This window comes from Zeus faber (genome assembly GCF_960531495.2).
Source record: "Zeus faber genome assembly, chromosome: 11".
NCBI classification, from domain to species: Eukaryota; Metazoa; Chordata; class Actinopteri; order Zeiformes; family Zeidae; genus Zeus; species Zeus faber.
Genome location: NC_137205.1, coordinates 16430267 through 16453955, shown reverse-complemented (window position 1 = coordinate 16453955; position 23689 = coordinate 16430267). Strand labels below are relative to the sequence as shown.

General features: G+C 40.8%; 1 protein-coding gene and 1 pseudogene across 2 annotated transcripts; both read right to left on the bottom strand.

Annotated features, from left to right (window-relative positions):
• Positions 1-1140: 1140 nt before the first annotated feature.
• LOC307237302 (cytochrome P450 2K1-like) lies at positions 1141-15611 on the bottom strand (the record flags this gene model as incomplete). The annotated part of the gene is made up of 11 exons (XM_080010014.1): positions 1141-1340; positions 1430-1571; positions 1775-1959; positions 8011-8152; positions 8308-8373; positions 8591-8751; positions 8846-8995; positions 10710-10872; positions 13045-13215; positions 14727-14807; positions 15582-15611. The coding sequence occupies 11 exons, from the start codon at positions 15609-15611 to the stop codon at positions 1141-1143; spliced, it is 1491 nt and encodes a 496-aa protein (XP_079866140.1).
• Positions 15612-17667: 2056 nt separating this feature from the next.
• On the bottom strand, positions 17668-20868 carry LOC307237301 (cytochrome P450 2K1-like; annotated as a pseudogene). The gene is made up of 7 exons: positions 20800-20868; positions 19888-20308; positions 19678-19815; positions 18491-18629; positions 18211-18394; positions 17987-18128; positions 17668-17858 (listed from the first exon to the last, which is right to left on the bottom strand). The product of its transcript is annotated as a cytochrome P450 2K1-like (transcript).
• Between the last annotated feature and the right edge of the window lie 2821 nt (positions 20869-23689).

Here is a 23689-nt window from a genome sequence, read left to right as displayed (position 1 = left end):
TTTTAATGAAATGGTTACCTGGAAAACTTGATTAATTTTGATGCACAAAATAGAAAGGAGTTTTAGGAGTTTTATTTATGCATGTCAATTAGGCCTCCTAACAAAGCGGAAGCAGTGAAACTGAATAGCGCGATCACAGCAAATCTGTTAGTAATATGATATGATATACAGTTTAATCAATTTTTGAGCATTGATCTGTAAGTATCCTTCCTTTTAAGAAAAATTTAGTGTGCAGAGTGATACATTAGCCAATGTTGTCTTCATGCACATACATCACATACAACTATTCCTTCCTATGATAGTATTTGCTGCCATACCGAACTTAAGGAAATGCATGATTTGACAGAACTACGCATTCAGAAAAATAGTCTATAGTTTAGCTTCATTATCCAGGATACTCAAGTTGTTATTTCTTGTGTAATTATGTGGTTATTTGAAAATATTTTAACTATTTCATGCTTTTATTGTAGAGAGACAATAAATTAGGGCTAGAGAGAGGAACACACAGCACATGACCACAGGCCAGATTCAAACCTGAGTCGCTGCAGGAGTTATGCCTACATTTATCACACTTATCCAGTTGAGACCCCAGGACACACTGTAGTTCCACAAATTTTGAGTGCAGAACGACAGTATATGGCTATCTTGTAAGCTAGCATAGCAGCCGTTGGCTGTGGTCTGTGGTGGAGTATGGGGCTGGAATGTTGCTTCGTTTCAATTAACAACATATAGAAAGATGTTCCATAGATCCTTCAGAAGGCTGAATTTAAGAGACATCTAGAGTTGATTACTCCTTATCAAGGCAACAAATATTTTTATATATTTTCTATATAATTAGGATTTTTGGTAACATTGGGGGCCATATTTGTAACGGTGGCCGCCAATGTCACCAAGTTCCATTTTCTCTTATTACCATGAGCCACCACAAATCTGCACTGAAATGAAGAGATATCTAAGAGACGTAGTGGAAGTCATGACCCAAAGCTCTCTGCAAGATGTATGACGGTAATTATTATGACTTATATATATAATCATAAATTATATATTTGTCAGATATATAAAAATACATTTGTCTGATTTTACAGGAAATCTGATGGAGTGACAAGCATTTGCAATCAATGCATATAATGTTTAACAGTCTCATTTTACACTGTTGCAACGGCTGACAGCACATAGTTGGTGAGGTGAAGGACTGAGCAAGAATCCCACAGCTGGTGTCAGATCCCGTTCATCTTCTGTAACTCCAGGTGGAGAAGTAAAACGAAAGTGCTGGAGGAGGGAGGTGAAGAAGAGGAAGAGCTCCATCCTGGCCAGACTCTCTCCAACACATGCCCTGAGACCTGAGACAAAAAAGGAAAAAGAAAACGTCATGTAATTTTAAATTTAGAATAGTCTTTGAATTTCTTTCTTAGTAACTGCTCTGATTTACCTGCAGAGAAGGGCATGAATGCATCTCTCTTGACAAACCTTCCATCCTTATCCAGGAAGTGGGAAGGATTAAAACTGTGTGGGCTTTCCCATTCGCTTTCATCCCATAGAACAGATGCCAAGAGAGGGATCACTGTGGTCCCCTTCAGAAATGGAAATTATCAATACAAATTGAATCAATACATAGTATATAATTTCTGCTAAGATGGAGGTTTTTGAGGGTGTGCAGGTCTCTGTGTAAAGAAATTTTGAATCATGAAGTAGGGATTGAACAATGTCCCTGTGGCCTAGAATTTAAAACACATCCTTTATGTGTATTGGGCAGTAGTAGCAATGTTTGTCTTACCTTCTTAATGTAATAACCCTGAAAGGTAATATCTCGGCTGGTGGTGTGAAAAACAGACACAGGGAGGATACTGGCCAGTCTCTGGGTCTCATGGATGACAGCGTTATTGTAGGGAAGGTTCTTCCTGTCTTCTACCCGCACCTGACGACTTCCTATCACCTTGCTCAGCTCCTCCTGGACCTTGTCTGGGAAAAGAATGTGAGGGATGAGGGACAGCGAGTCTTATAGTCTCTTAGACTCAATAGACTGCTGCATTCTGGATGTGTAATAGAGGTCTGAATGGAACAGGCAGGTAATCCGGCTATTAGAGAGAGAGGTAGTCTTCTAAACAGGAGATAACCAGCACCTTGAACAGAACTTGTGATGCTGTCTCCTTGTGAAGGACAGGCTTATTCTGCGTATGTTGAAGAGGGAGAACCTGCAAGAGTGGGTTGCAGCACCAATGTGGGCAGAGCAGGACAGCTGGTTGTCCAAAATCCCCCCAAGGTTCTTGAGGTCACTCTGAGTGGCGTTCTCAATGGTAATGGAGAGGTCTGTGTGAGAGCAGACTTTCCCAGGGAGTGTCGTTGTCTTTTCGAGATTGAGTTTCAGGTGGTGCCCAGACTTTGCTTATGTCTTGACATGTACGAAATGGAGAGATGTGTCTAAAGATTTGTATTTCCTAAAAGAGGGAAAAGAGATATACTGTAGAGTTGAGCATTGCAGTGACAAGCGAAGCCATGGGAGGAGATCACACCACCATGTGATTTAGTGTACAAGGAGAAGAGCAGAGGCCACAGGAAAGACCCTTGAGGGACACTAGTGTTTAGAGTGCAAGGTCTGGACAGGTGTCCTCTCCATTAGACTGGGAGGGGATAGGATCGGGGTTGGATTCGATGAATGTCAGTACATCCTCTGGAGACACGGGGATGGTAGCTCAGGCGGTAGAGCTGGTGGTCTAGTGATCTAAAGGTTGCTGGTTCGATCCCAGGCTCCTCCTGCTAGCATGCTGTAGTGTCCTTGAGCAAGACACTTAACCCCTAATTGCTCCTGATGGCTGCGTCCGTCGGTGTTTGAACAATTGTAAGTCGCTTTGGATAAAAGCGTCTGCTAAATGACTAAATGTAATGTAATGTAGAGAGGAGAGAACGATGCAAGGCCGGGGGGTGGCAAGTTATGTTTGAGATAAGCAGTTGAGTTGTTACATCAAGGATGAGAGAAGAAACTACTGACATTATCCTGACATCTTCTTAGCAAAGTTATTGACAAGGTCATCAGCTGAGACGGAAGAAGGCATGAAAGGAGAGGGTGTGGGGTAGGGTACCTAAACCTGTTGCCAATATGACATTGGTTCCTGTACAATCTGTATCTACCGGACCGAATTACAACGCTGATTTCGGTGCATCATTTCGGTCCCACTTAAATGCCTGAGCTGTCGATTTAAATATTTGCCCTCTGGTATTGTGTAATGGAACGTTGCTGATCTGTAATCCATAGGGACCGCCCCGCCACGGTTCAGCACGCATGTGAACCGCGGATTAAAAATTTAACCATCATAGTGAAACAGTTTTACAGCCGCTGTTAATTTTTAAAGTAATAATTTCCTAAATCTCAATGCTGATTTGTAGTGTAAAGAACAATGACTAGACATGCTGTGTTTTACTCTGAAGCGCAATTAAATAATTCCACACTGGCGCACCGCAGACACTTTGCCGCTATTGATTACCACATGACTTCTCTTTATGGTAGGTTGCACTATGTTGCTGCTACTTTACATCATGTCGTGGATGAGCCGTGGACACATGCTATGGTATGTAGCTACACATGGTATGTGTAGCTGCCTACAATAGTACTGTATTTTGTCAATTATTGTAGTTGGGTTAGGTTTTATTAATGTGAATTAGTTATGTACATTTGTTAGGTATTTATTTATGTTAATATATTCAAATTTGCCTTAGCAGTAAAAGAAAGCCGTTCTTTAATGTCAACGATGGTTGTTTTGTGCTTCTTTTTTTTTTTTAAGTATCGGTTCAGGAACAGTTTAAACACTAGTACCCATTTAAAAGTATCGGTTTAGCACCGATATCAGAAATAAACACAAATGATACCTAACCCCAGGAGGGTGGGTTGAGGAGGGAGGAAAATGTGGGAAACAGAAATGGGGTTGGAGGCAGATATGTGGATTTCTGTAATGTAGAAAGTAATCTTTTCTGTCTGAACATTAAAAGGAAAGTTGGAGAAGAGGAGATGGCAGAGAGGTCGTTAGGGTAATTTGATTTCCTCCATTTCCTCCCAGCTTCCCAGAACTCAGTTTTATGGGCTTGCAGTGATTAAGCCTGGATGCGGGTAGAGAGAGTGAGCGGACATGGTGAGTCTAGAGAGGAGACAGATGATGGAAGATAAGCCAGACCACTAGACCACAGCTCCATTTCCACAAAACAACTTGCAGCGTTCCAGGGACAGATTCACATACAAAGCTATCACAAACACACATTCAGTTTTGTAAATCATAATTTACTCTTATTCTATAGTAACACCACCGGCATGAAGCCACATCGCTCTCGCCTTGTCGCCAGGTCTCTGTGCCCCTGGCTTTTGTGGGCGTGTCAGCTGAAAATCGACTGGATGCGCCGAAAATTTCAAAACTCTCTCCCTTTCCATATTTAATAATCATTATTTAGATAGATGGTGCCGTGTGCACTTTTAACATGAATTAAAAATAGTCATGGTAACCTGGTAATGAGCCCACAGGAAAATAACAGGATCTTTGAGTCCTATTACACTAAACTGTATACCTCTGAATTTACCTCAAATAAAGGTCTAATGACAATTTTTATGTTAATTTCCCCTGTCTTGAATCAGATAAAATTGTTGAACTAAATCGGACGATAGAACTAGAAGAGATCAATGCAGCAATTACATCTATGCAGAATAGAAAGACTCTGGGGCCTGATGGCTTTACGGCAGAGATTTAAAAAAAATGTAAGGATAAGCTTTCCCACATCTTCTAGGAATGTTCCAGGAGTCGCTGACAAACGGTACCCTTCCCCCTACTTTTTCACAAGCAACCATTACACTTTTGCTCAAGAAAGGACAAATACCCTACTGATTGTGGATCCTATCGGCCAATCTCACTTCTTGTAGATGCGAAAATCAGCGCAAAAGTGTTGTCTCGTCGACTTGAGAACATCATGCCTTTAATTATTTCTGAAGACCAAACTGGTTTTATAAAAGAACGTCACTTATTTTCCAACATTCGCAGACTCCTCAATACTCCTCAATATAATTCTCCATATTTTTCATTAAAAAGAGGCACGCGCCAAGGATGCCCACTGTCACCCTTACTCTTTGCAATTGCAATAGAACCACTATCCACGTGTTTCAACACTATTGTGTTGAAAACATGTCCACTTTTAAAGAGAATATGGCGAGGTGGGAAGGAACATCGTGTCCAGTGGCATCCTTTACTACGATTGAATTGATTCTAATGGAATTTGGCACATTCTCAGGATACAAATTAAACTTTCAAAAGAGTAAACTGTACCCAGTAAATGATTTGGCGTGTCAAATTCAACAGACTTCGGTACCCTTTTGTTTAGCCAGCTCGGGTTTCAGGTACCTTGGTGTCAATAGAACCCAGAGTCTTGCCTCTCTCCATACAGCCAACTTTACCCCCCTGGTTGAGAATATGAAAAACGATCTACCTCGATGGAACAATTTGCCCCTATCTCTACCAGACAGGGTACAGTCAATAAAAAATCGATATAATCCCAAAATTCCTATACATGTTCAGATGTTTACCAACATTTTTACCAAAATCTTTTTTCCATTCTATTGATAATGCTATCTTGAACTTTATTAGGGCAGGTAATATTCCTAGAGTTAGCAAAGTCTTTCTTCAACGCCCCGGGATGTAGGTGGCCTAGCCATTCCTTAATTGATTTATTATTACTCGGCAACAAACATTCAAAAAATATCATTCTGGGTTAATGCTCCTGAGACAGATTGGTTTATCTTAGAGGCTCAGTCACGCCATTCATCTTCTCTTTCTGCCTTGGTACACTCTCTTCCAATAAGACCATCCTGCCATTCTTCTAACCCAATTGTCCTTCCTACTCTTACAATTTGGATTAAATTCACCTCACTTAAAATTTCTACAACTTCCACTCTGGGTCCTATTAGTAATAATCACTTATTCCTACCCTCTATAGTGGAAGTGACCTTTTCACAGTGGAGAAGAAGGGGACTGAAGTGATTCATAGACCTCTATGACGGTGACCACACTTTATGAGAGAAATATGATCTAGCCGTTCAAATCTCTTCAGATACTTTCAGATCCGTCACTTTGTGCTGACAGTTCCGTTCATACCCTTACCTCCCATGTAAGACATTATGGGAGAAACTTCTAGAAACACATCCAACTCAGAAGGAACTGATCTCTAACATTTACTATCAGATTATGACTGCCATTGATAATTTTCCTATAATCAAAACTTAATGGGAAAGTGAATTGGAGATGAATTTAACAGAAGATTGGTAGGTATGTGCACTGAATAAGGTGAATACCTCTACATCTTGTGCCAGACTTAGTCTTATTAAGTTCAAATTTGTCTATAGGACAAGATGCGATCGTTGTGATCATCCACAAGCAGACTAAATACAAATGCTTTGGGCTTGTCCCAAAATTAGAGATTTTTGGTGCTATGTTTTTGATACTATAACTGAAGTCCTACAGTTCAAGGTACAATCATGCCCTCTTTTGGCAATTTTTGGAGTGCCATCCAAACCTATCTTATATGGCACTCGAGAAAAGGACATTATTGCCTTTACCACTCTTTTGGCGCGTCATAGAATACTTTTTGGCTGGAAATCTCCTACCTCACCATCTCGGTCGGCCTGGTTAAAATATGTGATATTGTTCTTGAGCCTTGAAAAACTATAATACACACTTAACGGATGTAATGATCATTTCACTAAGAAATGGCAATCTTTCTTTTCATATTTGAACAGCCTGTCTGTGTTGCCTCCTGAATGAGGCTCACCTGTCTCACTCAACTGTCTGGACAATTGTATTCATTTTCCTGGTCCTCTGTCCTTCCCCTGTCTGTCTAATTGATACCATACTGTAGTTTTATAGGAAAATTACTGTACGATAGAATTTATACCTAATGAACATTAGAGCTACTTGGCTAGGTGGGTGGGCAGATGGGTTTATTTGGGTTTTTGGATATACCTTGTTTGTTTTTGTTTGTTTTGTTTTTCTCTTATCATTATGATTTGTTAAATATGAAAGAATGGAAATACTAGACTTCTGAATCCTGTATGCTGTGCCGTATATTTCCACTAATAAAATATGTTAAAAAAAAATTTCAATAGTGTATCTGTTTACTTCGCAAAATAAATATTCTGTATAAAAAAACACGTAACTAGTCTTGCGATCTGTCCCATAAAATAAAGAATTGCCCTTATTGGAGAAGCATAAAATAACCTTTTCCTTATTTTATCAAATTTTTACAGTACATTTTTAATTAAAAAAAATAGCCCCATTGTGAATAATGATGGCGTGAATTTCCTGACTAGTGCCATTTAGAGCTTATCTACCCTCCTATTGGCTATCGCCTGTTGCCCCTCGCTGCTCATTTGCATGAAGTTGAAGTCTGCTCAACTTTCCTTGTCGCCATGAAGCCACGACATTTCACAACATTCAGATACAGTTTGATAGACTGATTATAGCTTATTCTGAAAAAAAGGAAAGGATCCAGATTGCAAGGTGGTATCAATTAGATCATGATCAAGATCATATGGTAAGTATTGATTATTAGATGGCATTAAAGAAAATAAATGTTTGAATTATGTTGACTTTATCTCTGCTCTTTAAGAACCTTTTGAGAGGTTATTGGTTGGCACGGTGGCACAGTGCATTGCACTGCTGCCTCACGGCAAGAAGGTCCTGGGTTTTCCCGCCTGGGGTGCTGTTGGCACTGTGCTACGGCGGTTCTCCCAATTTGGGGCCTTTTTGTGTGGAGTTGCATGTTCTCCCCGTGCTCGCATATATGTACTGTACAGTATGTGACAAAAAATCACTTGACCATTGGGTTTCCTCCATCTAACATCAGTAAGGACCCCCACCAAAAACATGCACTCATCAATTGTAGAGGACCCATTTCACTAGCCACCGTCCATGTGTCCATGCATGTGTGGTGTGACAATTAAAGATTCTTCTCTTATTTTTTCTGCATACATGTCTTGCATCTTACCTTGAATATGAGGATATTTGGTCATGATCAATAGACACCATTTCAGTGTAGACGTTGTAGTATCCGTGCCAGCCCCAAAAAGGTTGCCCACAGTTGCATAAAGATTGTCAATGTTATAATAGGTATTTAATTTCCCAGACTCCTTTGTAAAAAAAAAGGAAAAAGGATGTATGGTGTTAATCAAAATGAGAGGAATAAAATATGCCACTTGCTTAGTGATTTTGCAAAACTCAAAACCATACAAAAACAACAAGAAGTGTTATATACTAGTAGCTGATGTAGTAGCCTTTTGAATACCTCCATCCTTTGTTTCTGGGACAAAAACGAGTCAACAAAGCCTCTGCACATATGTGCATTCAAAGACTCCAGTAATGGGTTGATTAACTTTGTCATTTGCTTTCTGTTGGCATCAGTGTTATTTCTCATCCGCATTCTGTTGCTTATCCATGTGCCCAACCATGGGAAGAAATTGTATATCTGCAAAACAAATTGATGAATGAAAGTGTCTTTCAGAAACTGATGTGTTGTGAATATTATTTTTGCTAATATTTGCTATTCTCCTTTAAGATGGGTGTGATACCTGTACAGAGGGTGTGCCTAGAAGATGACCATTTTCATTTATTCGTTTTATCATGCTCCCAAATTCTGGATCGCTATAGTCAAATCTGTTACCATAAACAATGGAGCAGATGATGTTTGACACAGCGTAGCTTAGTGATTTGGTCGTATCAAATGCTTTACCTGAAACAAACAGGAATGACATGGAGAACAAATGAGTACCAACCAGAAAAACACACGAAACAAACATAATATAAGGGTAGATGTGTGAGTTTACCTTCATTCTTCTCAAGCACTTTGACCAAGTATGAAACCTCTTCTAAAATTTTCTCCTCAACTGCTTTCTTTCCCATCCCAAAGTTTCTCAGATTGGTCAGAGCAAAACGCCTCATCTCTTTCCATGATTCTCCATTGGCAAATAAAATTCCTACAAATGACATATTGCTAAGTTGAAACAAAAAGGGAAACTTTTAAAGCCAGTGTCAGGAGGAAGAAATGTGCCAGGGCATGCTCATAATGACTATGAATATGCCCCTGACAGGTGTTTCATTTATTTGGGGGGAGAGCAGGCTGCTGCCTGCCTCATGGCTTGCCATCCCCTCTCAGCTGCCAGGCAAGTCCGCCGGACTGAGTTTTTCATAAACATTGTGTTGACGGGCCAAGCCCCCGGGGAGATGATGCCGCTGTCACCATCCACTGAATCCACCGCTCATTGTAGACGGGGACATCTTTCTCTCAACCACTAGTGCCAGGGGTCCTGGGGATCCCCTTGTGAGGCCCGCACCACAGTGTTATCCCTGACTTCACTAAGAAGGTTATGGGATTCGAGGAACAGAGGACAGGCATTCTTCACCTCAAGGAGTAGTTGTGCACTATTTTGTTCTGTGACGATAAGATATATAGCTTATATATCGACTCAGGCAGTGCCAGCGACATCCAACATAGCAATGCTGCTAGACTTGCTTTCCTGCCTGTCCACCGGCAGGGAAGTGATGACGGCCTCCTCGGCCATCCTCCGCCTCACCCAGGCCCAGGCCACATGTGTGGGCCATTTCACAGCGCTATCTGTGGTCAGCTGAACATGACCACTACTCGCGACTCAGAGAAGACGACTCTGCTCAACTGTGGGAATTGGTTCTGCTGCGGCTTCGCTCTCTGTCGGCGAGCCACATCCTAGGGCACCTGAACGTTGAGATGGACCCCATGTACATTAGAGTGTACAAGGCAGCTAGTCCGGCCTGTCATGAGGGGTTCGCTAACCGCCGGGTGTTAGTCACTCACTCGTGAAGCGGTTTTTAATGGGACTGCAACATGCAAGTCCAGTGAAGTGTGCGGCCGCCCATCAATTGGACCTGGAACTGTATTTGGTCCTGCTTTGTAGCGCACCTTTCTAACCTGTGTCTCGGATCCCATTGAAGCTGCTGTCCTTTAAGATGGCGCTGCTTATCGCTTTGACCTCTACGAAGCGTGTTGGGGATCGGTGCACTCTGTCCGTGCCACCTGCCTGCTTAGCCATTAATGGCGAAGATCTCAGCAGTGGGGTGTTATGTCCTAAGCTGACATTCACACCTAAGATTGAGACAAACTCATACAGATCGAGGGTGAATGTTGTCTTTTTCCTCGACCGCACCAGGATATGCAGGAGGAGCGACTCCACTATTTGTGTCCCGTGCCGCGTTTGCTATGTGGACCGCACAGCTTCAATATTGCCAAATGTGACCACAAGACTTCTTGGCCTTTGTAGCAAGGGGGTCTTGCAGCTCCTGGCTTTTGGGAGTTGAAAGTTTGTCCATGCTTGTGCAAACTAAAATTAGACAAGTTTATGGAAATAAGCTGTGTATTTCAAAGAGCAGGCATTGAGCGTATAATAAGTAAACAGAGTCTAGTGGTGACTGCCTGTTTTCAGAGCTCGGAATCTTGTCAATTTGCACAATGAGCTATTGGTAATGACCTTCTCATCTTGAATGATAGAGACAAAATGAGTATGTAGAATAAATTCAATCAGATTGTAGAGGAGGGGCCAATCGATGATGATTGGCATTTGAGGAAAGCTTTAACTGGCAAACTAACAGTAATATTATGGATTTATTTGAATATTTACTTATGAAGTTATGAGTTATGAATTGCTATTTCACAGTTACCATGTGGACCATTCATGGTATCAGCACTTGGACTAATATCTCTGTCTCCAAACTCCTCAGCATGGTTGACTAGAGCCTGTTTGACCGTCTTGTATCCGGACAGAACCACAACTTTCTTGGGTCCCATATAAAATGTGAAAACGGATCCATATTCTTTGGAAATCTGAAATTAAAGGCAGAGAATTATTTCAATAATTTGTCATTTGAAGTTAAGTTGAAGTAATTCATGTTGATTAAAGTCAAGTCTTTATTTAACCATGAGTTACAGTAAAGATTGTTTTCACCTCCAATGATTTAGAAACAGAATGGTCTATGATAATGACATATGTAGATTAATTTGTACCTGAACAAATTGAGACCCTACAGATTCAGCCACCTAGAATGGCTGGGCTGGTCGTTGACAGGCTAGTGACAGGTCCCTGCTTGTCTGAATGGAATGAATGCGTACCATGTATCTGGCTGGGGGTGGCCATTCTCAGTGGCTGGTACTGTTAAAAATTGATTTCTAGTGAGAAGTTTCTTGTTTTTTTGTGACTTCCTTCCAGTCTTAGTTTTTCTGAACCCAGCATCTAATGCTTATTATCCAAACTGAAATTTAAAGCAATTCGGAATTGACTTCAAGACTCAGATGTAATGGTCACTGCTTGAGTCAGCCACCTGCTCCGCAACAGATGGAATTTGATTTATGAAAATTACCGGAATCAATTGTGCCGGCATGAGTCTAATATATTTCATTCACAAGATGTGTTTCATTCTGAACGTTTATTGCATTAAAAGTTAGCTCAGGTGCGAACATTTGGAATGCAGATATTGTAACAGTCGGGCACACTGGTTGATTGGATTTTAAAGGGGACCTATTATGCTTCTTTTTACACACATTAATAAAGGTCTCTGAGGTTCCCCAAAACATGTTTTTGAGTTTTTTACTGAAAATACCACTCAGAATATGGATTTCAGCCATTATGACATGCTTTTAAACCCGGACTGCTTCTTAACCAGCTGTTTCAGTGTGTGTAGCTTTAATTGTGAATCAGAAGCCAATGGGGTTCTAGCTTTACTCTGGGCTCCATTTTATATACAGGTACTCCTAACTTAGCGACCTACCTGTTTAACGACTGTTCGGACTTATGACCAGTGTATATACCAGCATATATTGTACGCAGTATACCGGTCGGTATACTACGTACAATACCGTGTCGTGCCCACTGCGTGCGCGGCATCTCAGCACCAGGCATCTAATTGCGCTTTACTATATATATACTATATACACTATATATATATATATATATATATATATATATATATATATATATATACTATATACACTATATACTGTACACTGTATACATCTCATCTCGTCACCGTTTTCAGTCTCGTTCCCACAGTCTGTCAGTATTTACTACAGAAGAAGAAGAAAAAAGTTTTGGAAAAATGAATGTCCCGAGCGGTTGGAAGTCATTGGTTTACCTCATTATTTGACACTTTGGCCACGTCTAATATGAACATCCCACATTGTAACAGAAAACAGAAAATTAGGAAAAGCATAATAGGTCCCCTTTAACCTCTAATCTTCTAAACGCTAAAATAGAAACAGGATAAAACATAATCATCAGCTAGTTGTTATTTCTTCACCTCCACTGACTTCCAACACTAAAGCCTGAGGTGTGTATGTCGATACCGTAAGCACAAATCAGTTATAAATATCCACATATGTCATCATGTGAAAGATTAACTAAGTTTTTACTCATTCATTTTTTCAAACAATTTTACATGGATCCACACCTTTAATTTTTCCTTCATATCCTCATGCCTTTGACGAAGTGATATTGCACTTAACCTGGAGTTTATCCTAACTGCCCCGGTCGGTTGGGGTTGGAGGTCAACCATATGGCCACTGATAGCTACTATTTGGTTATTTTGTTAAATTTAAGGTAAACAGAAAAACATTGATTGTTGTTGGTATTAATATTATAATTATTACACAAGAAGAATAAAAAGTAACCATGCGTGGAAACTGATAGTAGAACTTTAAATATTTTTCTCTATCTAACATGGGCAATGCTGTAGAAAACCAGAACCTCTTTGAAGAGGCACAAAATAAAGAAATTTAGAACAGGGAAACAAAAAACAATGTTTATGAATTTCAAATTTTTTGTGAATTGAATTGAATGTGACTGAATAGTGGTCTTTTAAGAGGCATGTAGACTTGCCCATTGAGGACAGTATAAAATAAAATTAGTCTCCCATTTCTGGGTTAGATTAAACTGTTAATTTAAGCAAAGATGGAGTTTTCTCTCTGAACTTTAGTTTAAAATATCCATGCCGCCACGTTTACCTTGCAGAGGGTGAGGTAGGGCCTCTTGAAATCCAGCTGGAGCAGGTTACCAAGCAGGGGCAGTGGCCTGGGTCCTGGAGGCTCCTTGCCTTGTTTCTTGGAATTGGAGGACCAGACGTAGAGGACCAAGAGGAACAACACAGACCCCAACAGGGTGACTGAACTAAGGGACTGAGGAAAGACAATATGCTCAGAAAAAGACATGATTCTACACATGAAAGCCCCCACGCTCTATGCTGATTTACACTGATATATATTGATGTCTTCAAAGTTAATAATTTGTTTAACCTTGGGGATCGAGTAATTTGAAAGCTCCTTGAATTCTGAAGTGTTTATCAGTGGCCCTCTACCACCAATCAGAAGAGGAGTTGAGAGATGAGCAGATTGTTGGCACTGAACACATGGCTTTACACTGCATGTATCCCCCATTTAGTGCAATCTATTGCTGATTTAAATTTTTTCTCGGCGTGCAGACAACTTTTTAAGGCAGATGAACTTTGCCTTAACAAATAAGTACAAGTTTTAATTTCTAACCTATTTTTTTTAATGTGTCATCAATCTGCTCCCTCTACCAAGGGCAAGAGACAAGAGGAATCAAAACAAGAAGACATAACCAAACATGGAAACTTTGAAAGATAGACTCTTTCGAGTTTGACCCCACAAGGAGTAATCATTACATTAGAAATGGCTCTTTCGTAGGAGCCAAGGGAACTGAGTCTTAGTGGGGGCCACTGTTTTTTTGCCAAATTTTAAAAACAGACTTGTTATTTGTTTAGGTTGCCGTCTCCTAATACTGCAAAATACTGTTTTATATCTGTTGTGCAAAAAAATAACTCACTATAGTACTTGTTTTATTCATTTCCTTTAAAAGTTTGGGTTAGGGTTATTTCCTCCTATATATTATCTCCTTTTTATGCCCACTACACAGTTATTGCCTGTCATGCCCTAAGAATTTCATTGTACCGAAAGACCTTGTGTTATACTGTGCACTTGACAAATAAAACACTTTGAACTTTTAACACTTTAACATTTGCACTACAACCAACTCCTCACCGTTCCTGAGCTCCCAGCAATGTACACATTCCTGAACCTCAATGCTTCTTTGAATGAAGATTTGTTCAGCATTTCACCCAATCGGCCTCAAGCCAAGGACATCTCACCTGATCGACCTCACGATGAGGACATCTCAGAGAAGCTCTGCGGCATGGATTGCGGTCTGGTCTTGTGACAATACAGTATTATAGTTACAGAGCAGTCTATTCAATGTGAGCTCTAAATGAGTCATTAAAACCCAAGACAATTCATTAAAAAAAAGTTATGTAAGACACTAAAAGGCTATTGTCTTATATAACACATATGAAACATCATTCAAAGCATTGATCATCCGTATTTTCTCTCACACTCCATTCATGTCATCAGCACTTGGAATAATCTCTCTGTTTCTAAACTCCTCAGTATGCTCCTAATGGAACAATACCTCAAGGAAAATGCAATGATGCTAAGATTTTCAAATTATTGAGGCAAAAGGTTCAGAAAATGAAATACAGTATAAATTGAATACAATTATACTACAGAGCTTTCCCAAGAATTCTACCTTGTTGAAATCAATTGGAAAACACATCTAATATAAAAGGGTTTTATTAGATGTGCGGGCCTGAGCCAGGGACCGCAAAACGGAGCACCTCTGTGTCGGCTGTGTCCATGTTTTGGCCAGATCGCACTGCTACGACCAGGGCAAGGAGGGACTCAAACACACGAGGCAGCTGATAGACAGGGTAAACAAAGGAGTTTTATCAAGAGTCACTGGCGTGACGACGGGAGAGACCCGATCGGGCTGGATCGGACGGACGTGTCCTGGAAGACGGGACTACCAGACAGGGCGAGGCAAGATAGACAGGGACGGTGTGGACAAAGAAGGAGGGATCCAGGTTTCAGACGGGTGGACAAGAAGCCAGGCGCAACGAAGCAGGACAAAAACAGCTTGGACGTTAGGCAGGTTAGTACGGAGACTAAACAAGCAAATGCTCATAATTAGCCAGTGCCAGGAGAGATACCAACTAAGGTAAGTTGGCGACGATCTGGTGACGAGTGGATGGAGGACGGGGGAATAAATAGATCTCAGGTGTGTGGGGAGGTGCAGGAGGAAGAAGTGGCAGATGAGATGAGCGGCCCCTAGTGGCGCTAGGAAGCTGTGGGCTTGACAACATTGTTTGGTCTACTTCCACAATTGTAAAAATGGGGCATGTGGAATAATTCTCTGATTCCCAAACAGTTATGAATAGCTGACTACAGTCTCAGTTCCAAAATAAATGCATGCACACTAGTGTAGCAACAGAATAATATTATCACAATGTCAAATATGTTTCAGTTCAGTTCAGTTCAGTTCCTCCCGTTCCTTCTGGAACATTGGGCAACGAGTCCCCACCATTTACCAGAATGGCGTCTTCTCATCGTTTCCATAACATGCTTTTTTTTACAGGGTGAGGTTGTTAACCCCATGGCCAACCCCCAACCTGGAGGACCGGGTGCTGACTTACCCGTGTCACAAAGGCATTAGTAAAGCTCATCTCACCCTGATGGAAGCAGCTTAACTTCTCTTTGGAAACCAAGCGTTGAACCTTCGATCCACCGCCGCCCACACGTTCTCCTGCTTCCAGCACAACGTGACTACTACTCCCATCTGGTTACCCCCCAATGCCCCCCAATACTCATCAATACTCATCCCCTAAAAAAATATATATATATATATATATATATATATATATATATATGTGAAGTAGTCGAGATAATTTTTTTGCATTTTTTAGAAGTTGTCGAGATAATCAAAGGACATACAGACAGAGATTCACCCTTTTATAGCTCTTAGGGGTCCAGCCCGAAGGGGCAGGACCCTATTGTTTTTGTTAATGAAAAATTGACATCAAATATGTAGGGGATGTTAATAAAACATAGATTAATAAAAAATATACTGACAGTGTGTAAATCATGCAGGGTTTTCAAATTTCCTAAAATGCATTTCTCGAATGTTGCCTGAACATATTTCCGTCAACACAATCCATTAATTAAGTAGAACCTATGTGACCTATGTATTGTGACCAGATGGGCTACATGATCTCCGTACCAGTATAAAGGACAAGTCTTTTACTCCATTCGTCAGAGAATATATCTGGCTCCTGTTTCTCTCCCAGACAGTCCATGGAAAGTATGGCTTGATGCTGAATCTTTGTAAAAAAAAACTATTATTTTAATCAAGTCAGCGTCAGCAGAGACTCCTTCTTCATCAACACATCAAAATCATCCAGAAACTACAAATGCTGAACGGATAAACAGAGACACGGTGGAGCTACAGATGAAGCAACGGTACACCGGACGCTTGTGGCAGGGGATGTGGACGCTAAATAATTACAAGAGCAGCTTCTTCCCAGCCACGAGTGTGGATGCCCCCCTAGCCAACAAACTGAACTGAATGAGTTTACTCATGCAATATTACTATTTAATGTATAGTGTCTAATTTATACTGTTTACTTATTTATCATATCCTTTTATTTAGAATTACCAATTTACTAATGCTTCATGCTATTGTGCCAATCCATTACTGTTGTAACACTGCAAACTACCCCACTGTGGGATAGATAAAGGATTATCTTATATTAACCAGCAGATCACTTTGACACAAGAACACAAAACAAATAACTCAAAAAGAGAAAAGAAACAACTCACTTTTTAAAACAAAATCAAATCCATTTCTGCTGTTGTCATGCATTACTGTATATCTGCTCTCTGTGAAGTCACAAAAATATATTTGCAAGGAATTTCTCCCTATCTCAATTCTGATCAATTAAGATTTATCAATTTGGAATGCTTTGCGATAAAAATCTATTCACAAAGCACAAACTACAGATCTGAAACCAAGCACTCATAATACTCCTCATCTTTAGCAAAGTTGTATTAATAAACCAACAGACACTTTTTCCAGCAACTTAAATTCTGCTACAACTCAACGCACCAATATGGTCACTGTCACAATGATCTCTCTGAACACAATCCAACAGTTCAAACCGTTCAAACCATTTAATATCTATTCATACTACCTTAGAAAGACTACTGTTGTTAACTGGCACTTAAATTCAACTTGATTTTCATTTAGTCTGCTAAACACCACTTGTTTAACCATAATCACACAGGGCACCATTTGACTATAAGTTGAATCACTCGGTCCTGCATCACCTGAACCAATATCTTACCAAAATGACATTTACGTCTCTTTTTGCTCAAAGTTCCATCCTAAACATTGAATCCCAAATGCATCATGTGCTAACTTTTCCACTTCCATTGTCTTTCTCATCATCTTCCAGTCTATAAAATAGCTTTACAGCTCTCGCTCGTCTTGCTATAATTGTTTCAGCCTCTCTGTTTAGAATAATTAATAAAGATGTTGGTAATCCACTGCCAGAAAGTACCGTCTCCCTCCCTAAACCCCTACCAGTGGGCAATTAATGGTGATTTACAATTAATGATACCCACAGGTCGACTGATTTGTCAGTTTTTTGATACTCAATTAGTCTCAAAGAGGGAAGCAAGGATTGACATACCAAACAACATGCCAAGATGTATTTTATTACTTCATTCTTGACTGACAGAACACAACATGTGAGGAGAGGGGCTGAGTGTAAAGCTCCTTAGCTTAGGTGTCAAGGCCAGTTCCTCCTCTGATACACCAGGGGGTGGAGTAAATCGAAAGTGTTGAAGGAGGGAGGTGAAGAAGAGAAGGAGCTCCATCCTGGCCAGACCTTCCCCATGACACACCCTGCGACCTGAAAGAAAGAATTGCCAGACATGAAGTTGAACTCTAAAAATATGGACAAGATATGGACAAACCGTGCATTAACAATACACCAGGGGCAAAAAAATATTGAACTGAAAAATACCAACGTTGTTATACCTGCAGAAAAGGGCATGAAGGCATCTCTCCTGATAAATTTACCCTCTTCATCAAGGAAGTGGGCAGGGGTTGAATGTTAGGATTTTCCCCATTCGGTCTCATCGTACAGGACAGAGGTAAGTAAAGGAAGCACAGTGGTCCCCTGTAACCAGCAGGAAAATGGATGCTGTCATAACAGAGCAATGCAGCACAAAGAAATACGTCTCTGTGAACCGGCAACTGACCTTCCGAATGAGATATCCCTGGAACATCACATCTCGGCTGGTAATGTGAGGAATAGCCATGGGGGCAATGTTGGCCAGTCTCTGGGTCTCATGGAGGACGGCGTCATTTAGGGAAGGTTCTTCCTGTCTTCTACCTGGACCTGACAAATTCCTACCACCCTGCTCAACTCCTCCTTAACCTTTTCTGGGACCACATGAAATAAGGACCGGACAACTTATGGACATTTTATTGTGAATTTAACTGAACTGTCATAAAAGCTTGGGTTTTGTGTTTGGGCACCTTGGATGTGAGGATACTTGGCCATAAGCAGAAGACCCCATCTAAGCGGGCTCCCTGATGTGTCTGTTCTTGCTGTAAACAGGTTCATCACACAGTAGACTAGGTTGTCTTCGTGATAGTGTGAATCTGTGATACCGGACTACTTCTGTCCACCAAAAAAAGACGCAGCAGCCATGGGTGATTTAGTATCATCAGTAAAGACCACATATTGAACAAGTCCTTGAGGTCATTAAAATACATTTTCAGACTCGTTCATATGGCTTTCTCTCAAAAATAGTTAACTTTCTTAGGGTGTAACTTGAGGTTCTTCAATGGAAATAAATCACTTATTTCCTTACTTTTTGTACCAACTTCATGTCACATTCAATTATTACATTGCTTCCTTGGATGATTATACTTTAGAACTAACCTCCAGAATTTGCTTACGGGTCAGGAAGGAATCTATGAAGCATCTGCACGATTCAGGGTTCAAGGTTTCCCTCAGACGCTCTATGATCCCTTTTATTTCCTTTTTGTTGTTCTCAGTGTTTCTCATCAACGTTCTCCAGCTTTTCAGCCAAGGACCGAGCCAAGGAAACATGTTGTACACCTACAACATCAAGTACGGAAACAATAGAGGCCTGGTCTATCGAAGTTGTCATTTAAGAAAAGAGAAAACGGTAATATTTGTATTGTACTTATAAATTAGCATTTGTGTATGTTGTATGGCAACATTTATTTAATGGTTACCTTTTTATTGTACTTTCTTTAATTATTATTTTAGTTGTTTATTTTTCTCAGACTTTTTTTGTAATGCTAATTATCTGTAGATATGCACCAATCCTCAACATAGCAAATTCCTAGTACAACCTAGTACACTCATTCTGATATGATTTATATATTTATCCACATAAAATATACGAACATCATTTCCAGTCTGTCTGAGAGTGCTGAAATGCAAAACGATATCTGCTAAATGATATATTTCCTGTAATACAAAAGCTACAAAGCAAACAAAAATGATGTTTCAACACAATTGAGTGCAAATACACTTAACAGTGTAAACACACTTCAAAACATGTGAGTAGCATGTGAGCATGTGAGTACCATTTTTAGATGCTTCTTCGCTTTCATTGACATTCCTATGATTTCTATATTGTTTGATTCAATAATTGGTGTAAAGGAATAAAATAATCCAATCCTCGTACCTGGATGGCGGCAGATTCTGAGAGATATATGGATTCATTGTCTCTATCCACTAATAGTTTGAATACAGGGTTATTGTATTCAAATCTGCCTCCATACATGATAGATGAAATGATATTGGAAGCTGCAAAGTGCATTGCCTGGGTGGTAACAAATGCAGCACCTGGGATAAAGGACACAATGTGCATTTGAATCTGGATACATTTTAACACCATAATGTGAGAATGTTTACTACCTTTATGCCTTTTCAACTCTTCAATCCGATAATGACATTCCTTAATGACTTTCTCCTCAATTGCTTTCTTGCCCATTCCAAAATCCCTCAATGTAACAAGGGCAAAATGCCTCATCTCTTGCCATGCCTCGGCATTGGAAAACAGTATACCTAAAGACAAAATAAAAACCTTGCTTTAGAATGCAATAAACACATCATATTAAGAGTCATCGACTTAACTTTATATATTTTTTACCATGCCCCTTGCTGCAATCGTAGAATATAGGAGTGATTGCCCGGTTTCCAAACTCTTGTGCGTGGTTGACCAAGGCCTCTTTGATGGTCCTGTATCCAGCCAGGACCACCACCTTCTTAGGTCCCAGATGGAGGGTAAACACAGATCCATATTTCTTAGAAAGCTGGAGGAGGACAGGGGCAGGTGAAACATCACGTGAGGCATTACGTTAGCGGACAGCATCGTTCCCACGGTGAAAGTTTCGGATATTTCCAAACCAGAAGGCGTGGGTCGATAAATGCATCCGCTGAGCTCTGAATGCTCGCATTGGCCACTTACAATGATGGTCTTGTATCCGGAAATATGGACAATTACAAAGCGGCGTCATACAATCTGCGGAGGGGGGTGAAGGACGCTAAGCGGACCTACAGAGAGACTGTGGAGCTACAGACGGGGCAACGGGACACCAGACACGTGTGGCAGGGGCTGAGGACTATACCAGCAGAACAGATCCACGGATGACGCGGTCTCCCAGGTACTGCACACCACGCTCACGCACCTGCATGGCCGGAAGGGGGCCTATGTGAGATTGCTGTTTATCGATTATAGTTCAGCTTTCAATACCATAGTCCCCACCAGACTGGCTATCAAGCTGAAGGAGCTTGAACTGAATACTCTGCTGTGTGCCTGGATACTGGACTTCCTCTTAGCCGAGCCCCAGGTGGTTACGGTGGGGAAGCACATGTCCAGCTCCCTCACCCTGAACACAGGATTCTCCCAGGGCTGCGTCCTTAGCTCCCTACTGTACTCCCTGTACACACATGACTGTGTGGCCAGGTCCAGCTCCAACACCATCATGAAGTTTGCTGACGACACCGTTGTCATGGGCCTGATCACTGACTGCGATGAGAAGGCCTACCGCGTGGAGGTGGCTGACCTGTCACTCTGGTGCCAGGACAACACCCTCCACCTGAACATCAGCAAAACTAAGGAGCTGATTGTGGACTTTAGGCGAGGATTACAACCTCCAGACTAACCTCCAGACTTAGTCTGGAGGTTACCTTGGTGATAAATGGGACTTCTGCCAACAGGGTGAGCAGCTTCAAGTACCTGGGAGTCCACATCACAGAGGATTTAACATGGACTTTACACACACTCTGGTGAGAAAGGTGAGGCAGCGTCTTTACCACCTCAGGCAGCTGAGGAAATTCCAGGTCTCGGTGAGTATCCTCAAGTCCTTCTACTCTGGTAGAAGGACTCTGCTAATCTGTTATCTGTAAATATCTGGGGGTTTTTTTTAAGCCGATCTGCTGCAGGAGGCAGTGTTGTTCTCAAAGCAGACACTTCACAACCATCATTTTTACTGCTGTGCACCCAAATTGGTGTGTCCCTGACACAACCCATACTTTGAATGTGTTCAATACTGAGTTTACACCAAAGGTCTTTCGCTAGGATTTTTCGAGTTCAAGGCAATTTTTCAAGATCTTCATGAGTCAGTCATAAGGAAATCTCTTGCCTTCAGCTGGGGCCACATTAGGTGATTTATTCCAATCGTGAATGGCAATAAAAAGATTGAGCAATGCACATTTAACAATTGAAATTTGCAGATTTTCTGTCTCTTCTTCATGCAATAAACAACTAAACAAATCTAAAGACAGAACAGATGAACAGAGTTTTGTGGTACTCCAGCACTCGCGAGAATGAATCTTCCGATGAAATATATCTCACAATATTTTTTACAACAAAGCAAACATGGATGCCATACAGCTCGCTACTGTGGTTGTGTGTACAATGAAACTGCAGCGCTGACATGACATCGACACTATTTAAACACTCATTAGTCTGCCACAATTCCACAAATCCCTCCCCCATTTCAGAAGACCACACTCGCTCACTTGCTGCTTTCTTTGGTTTTGCCATCGTGCAGGCGCACAATCTCACTGGCTGTTGAAAATGAGATTTGAAGTTTTCACGTGCACACACCAAAGGACTTTGTAAAGAGTAGCTCGATAAAATCAAACATGTTCGATTGAATCGCGACCGGGCGAATTGAGATGGTATAGAGACAGATTTGAGTCTCACTCAAACACACAAATCGATGACAGCTACTATTCTACAACTCGACTACCCTGGACCACCCTAGAGTATCCCGACTCAGCCCAACCTCAAATCCTTGCCAAATCAGCCTTGAAATTCACGTAAGATGCCCTAATTTAGAGGGTCTGGTTGGCTTAGAGTCTTAAATCTCGGGTCCTATAGTGTGTGCTAGAATCCCTGGCATAATTTGTCTTAATTTAAGATAAAGCTTATCGTTATGGTAATCAAGGTAGTAGTTTGCTGTTTTAAATTGCACTTTAACCTTTTATCATTGTCTTCTTGTCTGTTTATAGATTTTCATTCCTAATTCGGTTCTGTAGCACGGGATGTTGAAGGGGATCAGGGGTGATTTTATATCACAAGCGTTTAACCTGACCAACAGTGTTTTAACTCTATGAAAGTGTTCCCACGTGGTCCACAAAAAAGGCCTGAGAACATGAAATGGGTGTCACCCGGATTGGTTTTAATTAGTTTTAAAAGGTTTAAATTGTTATTAATGTGCATGTCTTCTTTTATTTACATTTTTAGCTGTTTATTTCTATGCTTTGAATTAGATGCAAGTTTTAAATAGTTTCAAATGGTTTAAATTGCACTTCATCATGTGATCTATAGTTCATTATCACATTCATTTTTATGATGGGTAGATCAGATTTCGGCTTGAATTTCTGGGCTTCAGTTATCTTCTCTTTAGAGAGATAGAAGAAAATGAATCATTTGACAATTTCATCAAGGCACAAGTACTTTTTCTTTTATAGTTTTCCTTATATTAAAGAAGGAGATGTGGAGCTTTCTGAGGTCCACCTGGAGCGGGTTACTGAGCAGGGGCAGGGGTCTGGGTCCGGGGGGATGTGTCCCTGCACTGATGGACCTGGAGCTCAATGAGATGAAGAGGACAACCAGGAGAAGAGCGGCTCCAAGCGAGATGGAGGAACTTTGAAGAGGAACTTCCCGCAGACACATTGTAGACCGACTGCTTGCCACGTGTTGGGCTGTAAATTCTTTCTGGTACTGTGTTAGACTATAAAAAGAAATATAAAGATATATTACAGGGAAATATATATAATATTTGCACTCAACTCTACACTTTTGGTTGACTTTAAGATCCTGCAACTACTTTCTGAAAAATAGAAACAAACAAATTAATTTTCAGGGTAAATAACTTCTCATTTTTCGGTTTTGTTTGTGTCTTGTGCAACTCTTCGCATCTGCAAAGTGAAAACTGGTTTTGTGGGGTTTTTTTTAGCTTTTTAGTGATAATTTTATTGTGTGTGAATGTGTTTCACAGTCACTTGAGCTCCTATCTTCTCTTCGTCACATGCTCGTACTGAGTGGAAACACAGACACTCACCCGTCACCCGGGGGTTCAAAAACCGGGGTTTGCGGTGCCCAGAGTCTATCTTTGGAGGAATCGCAGGGGGTCCACGGCAAACATTTTACACATACACCGATCAGCCCAAACATTAAAACC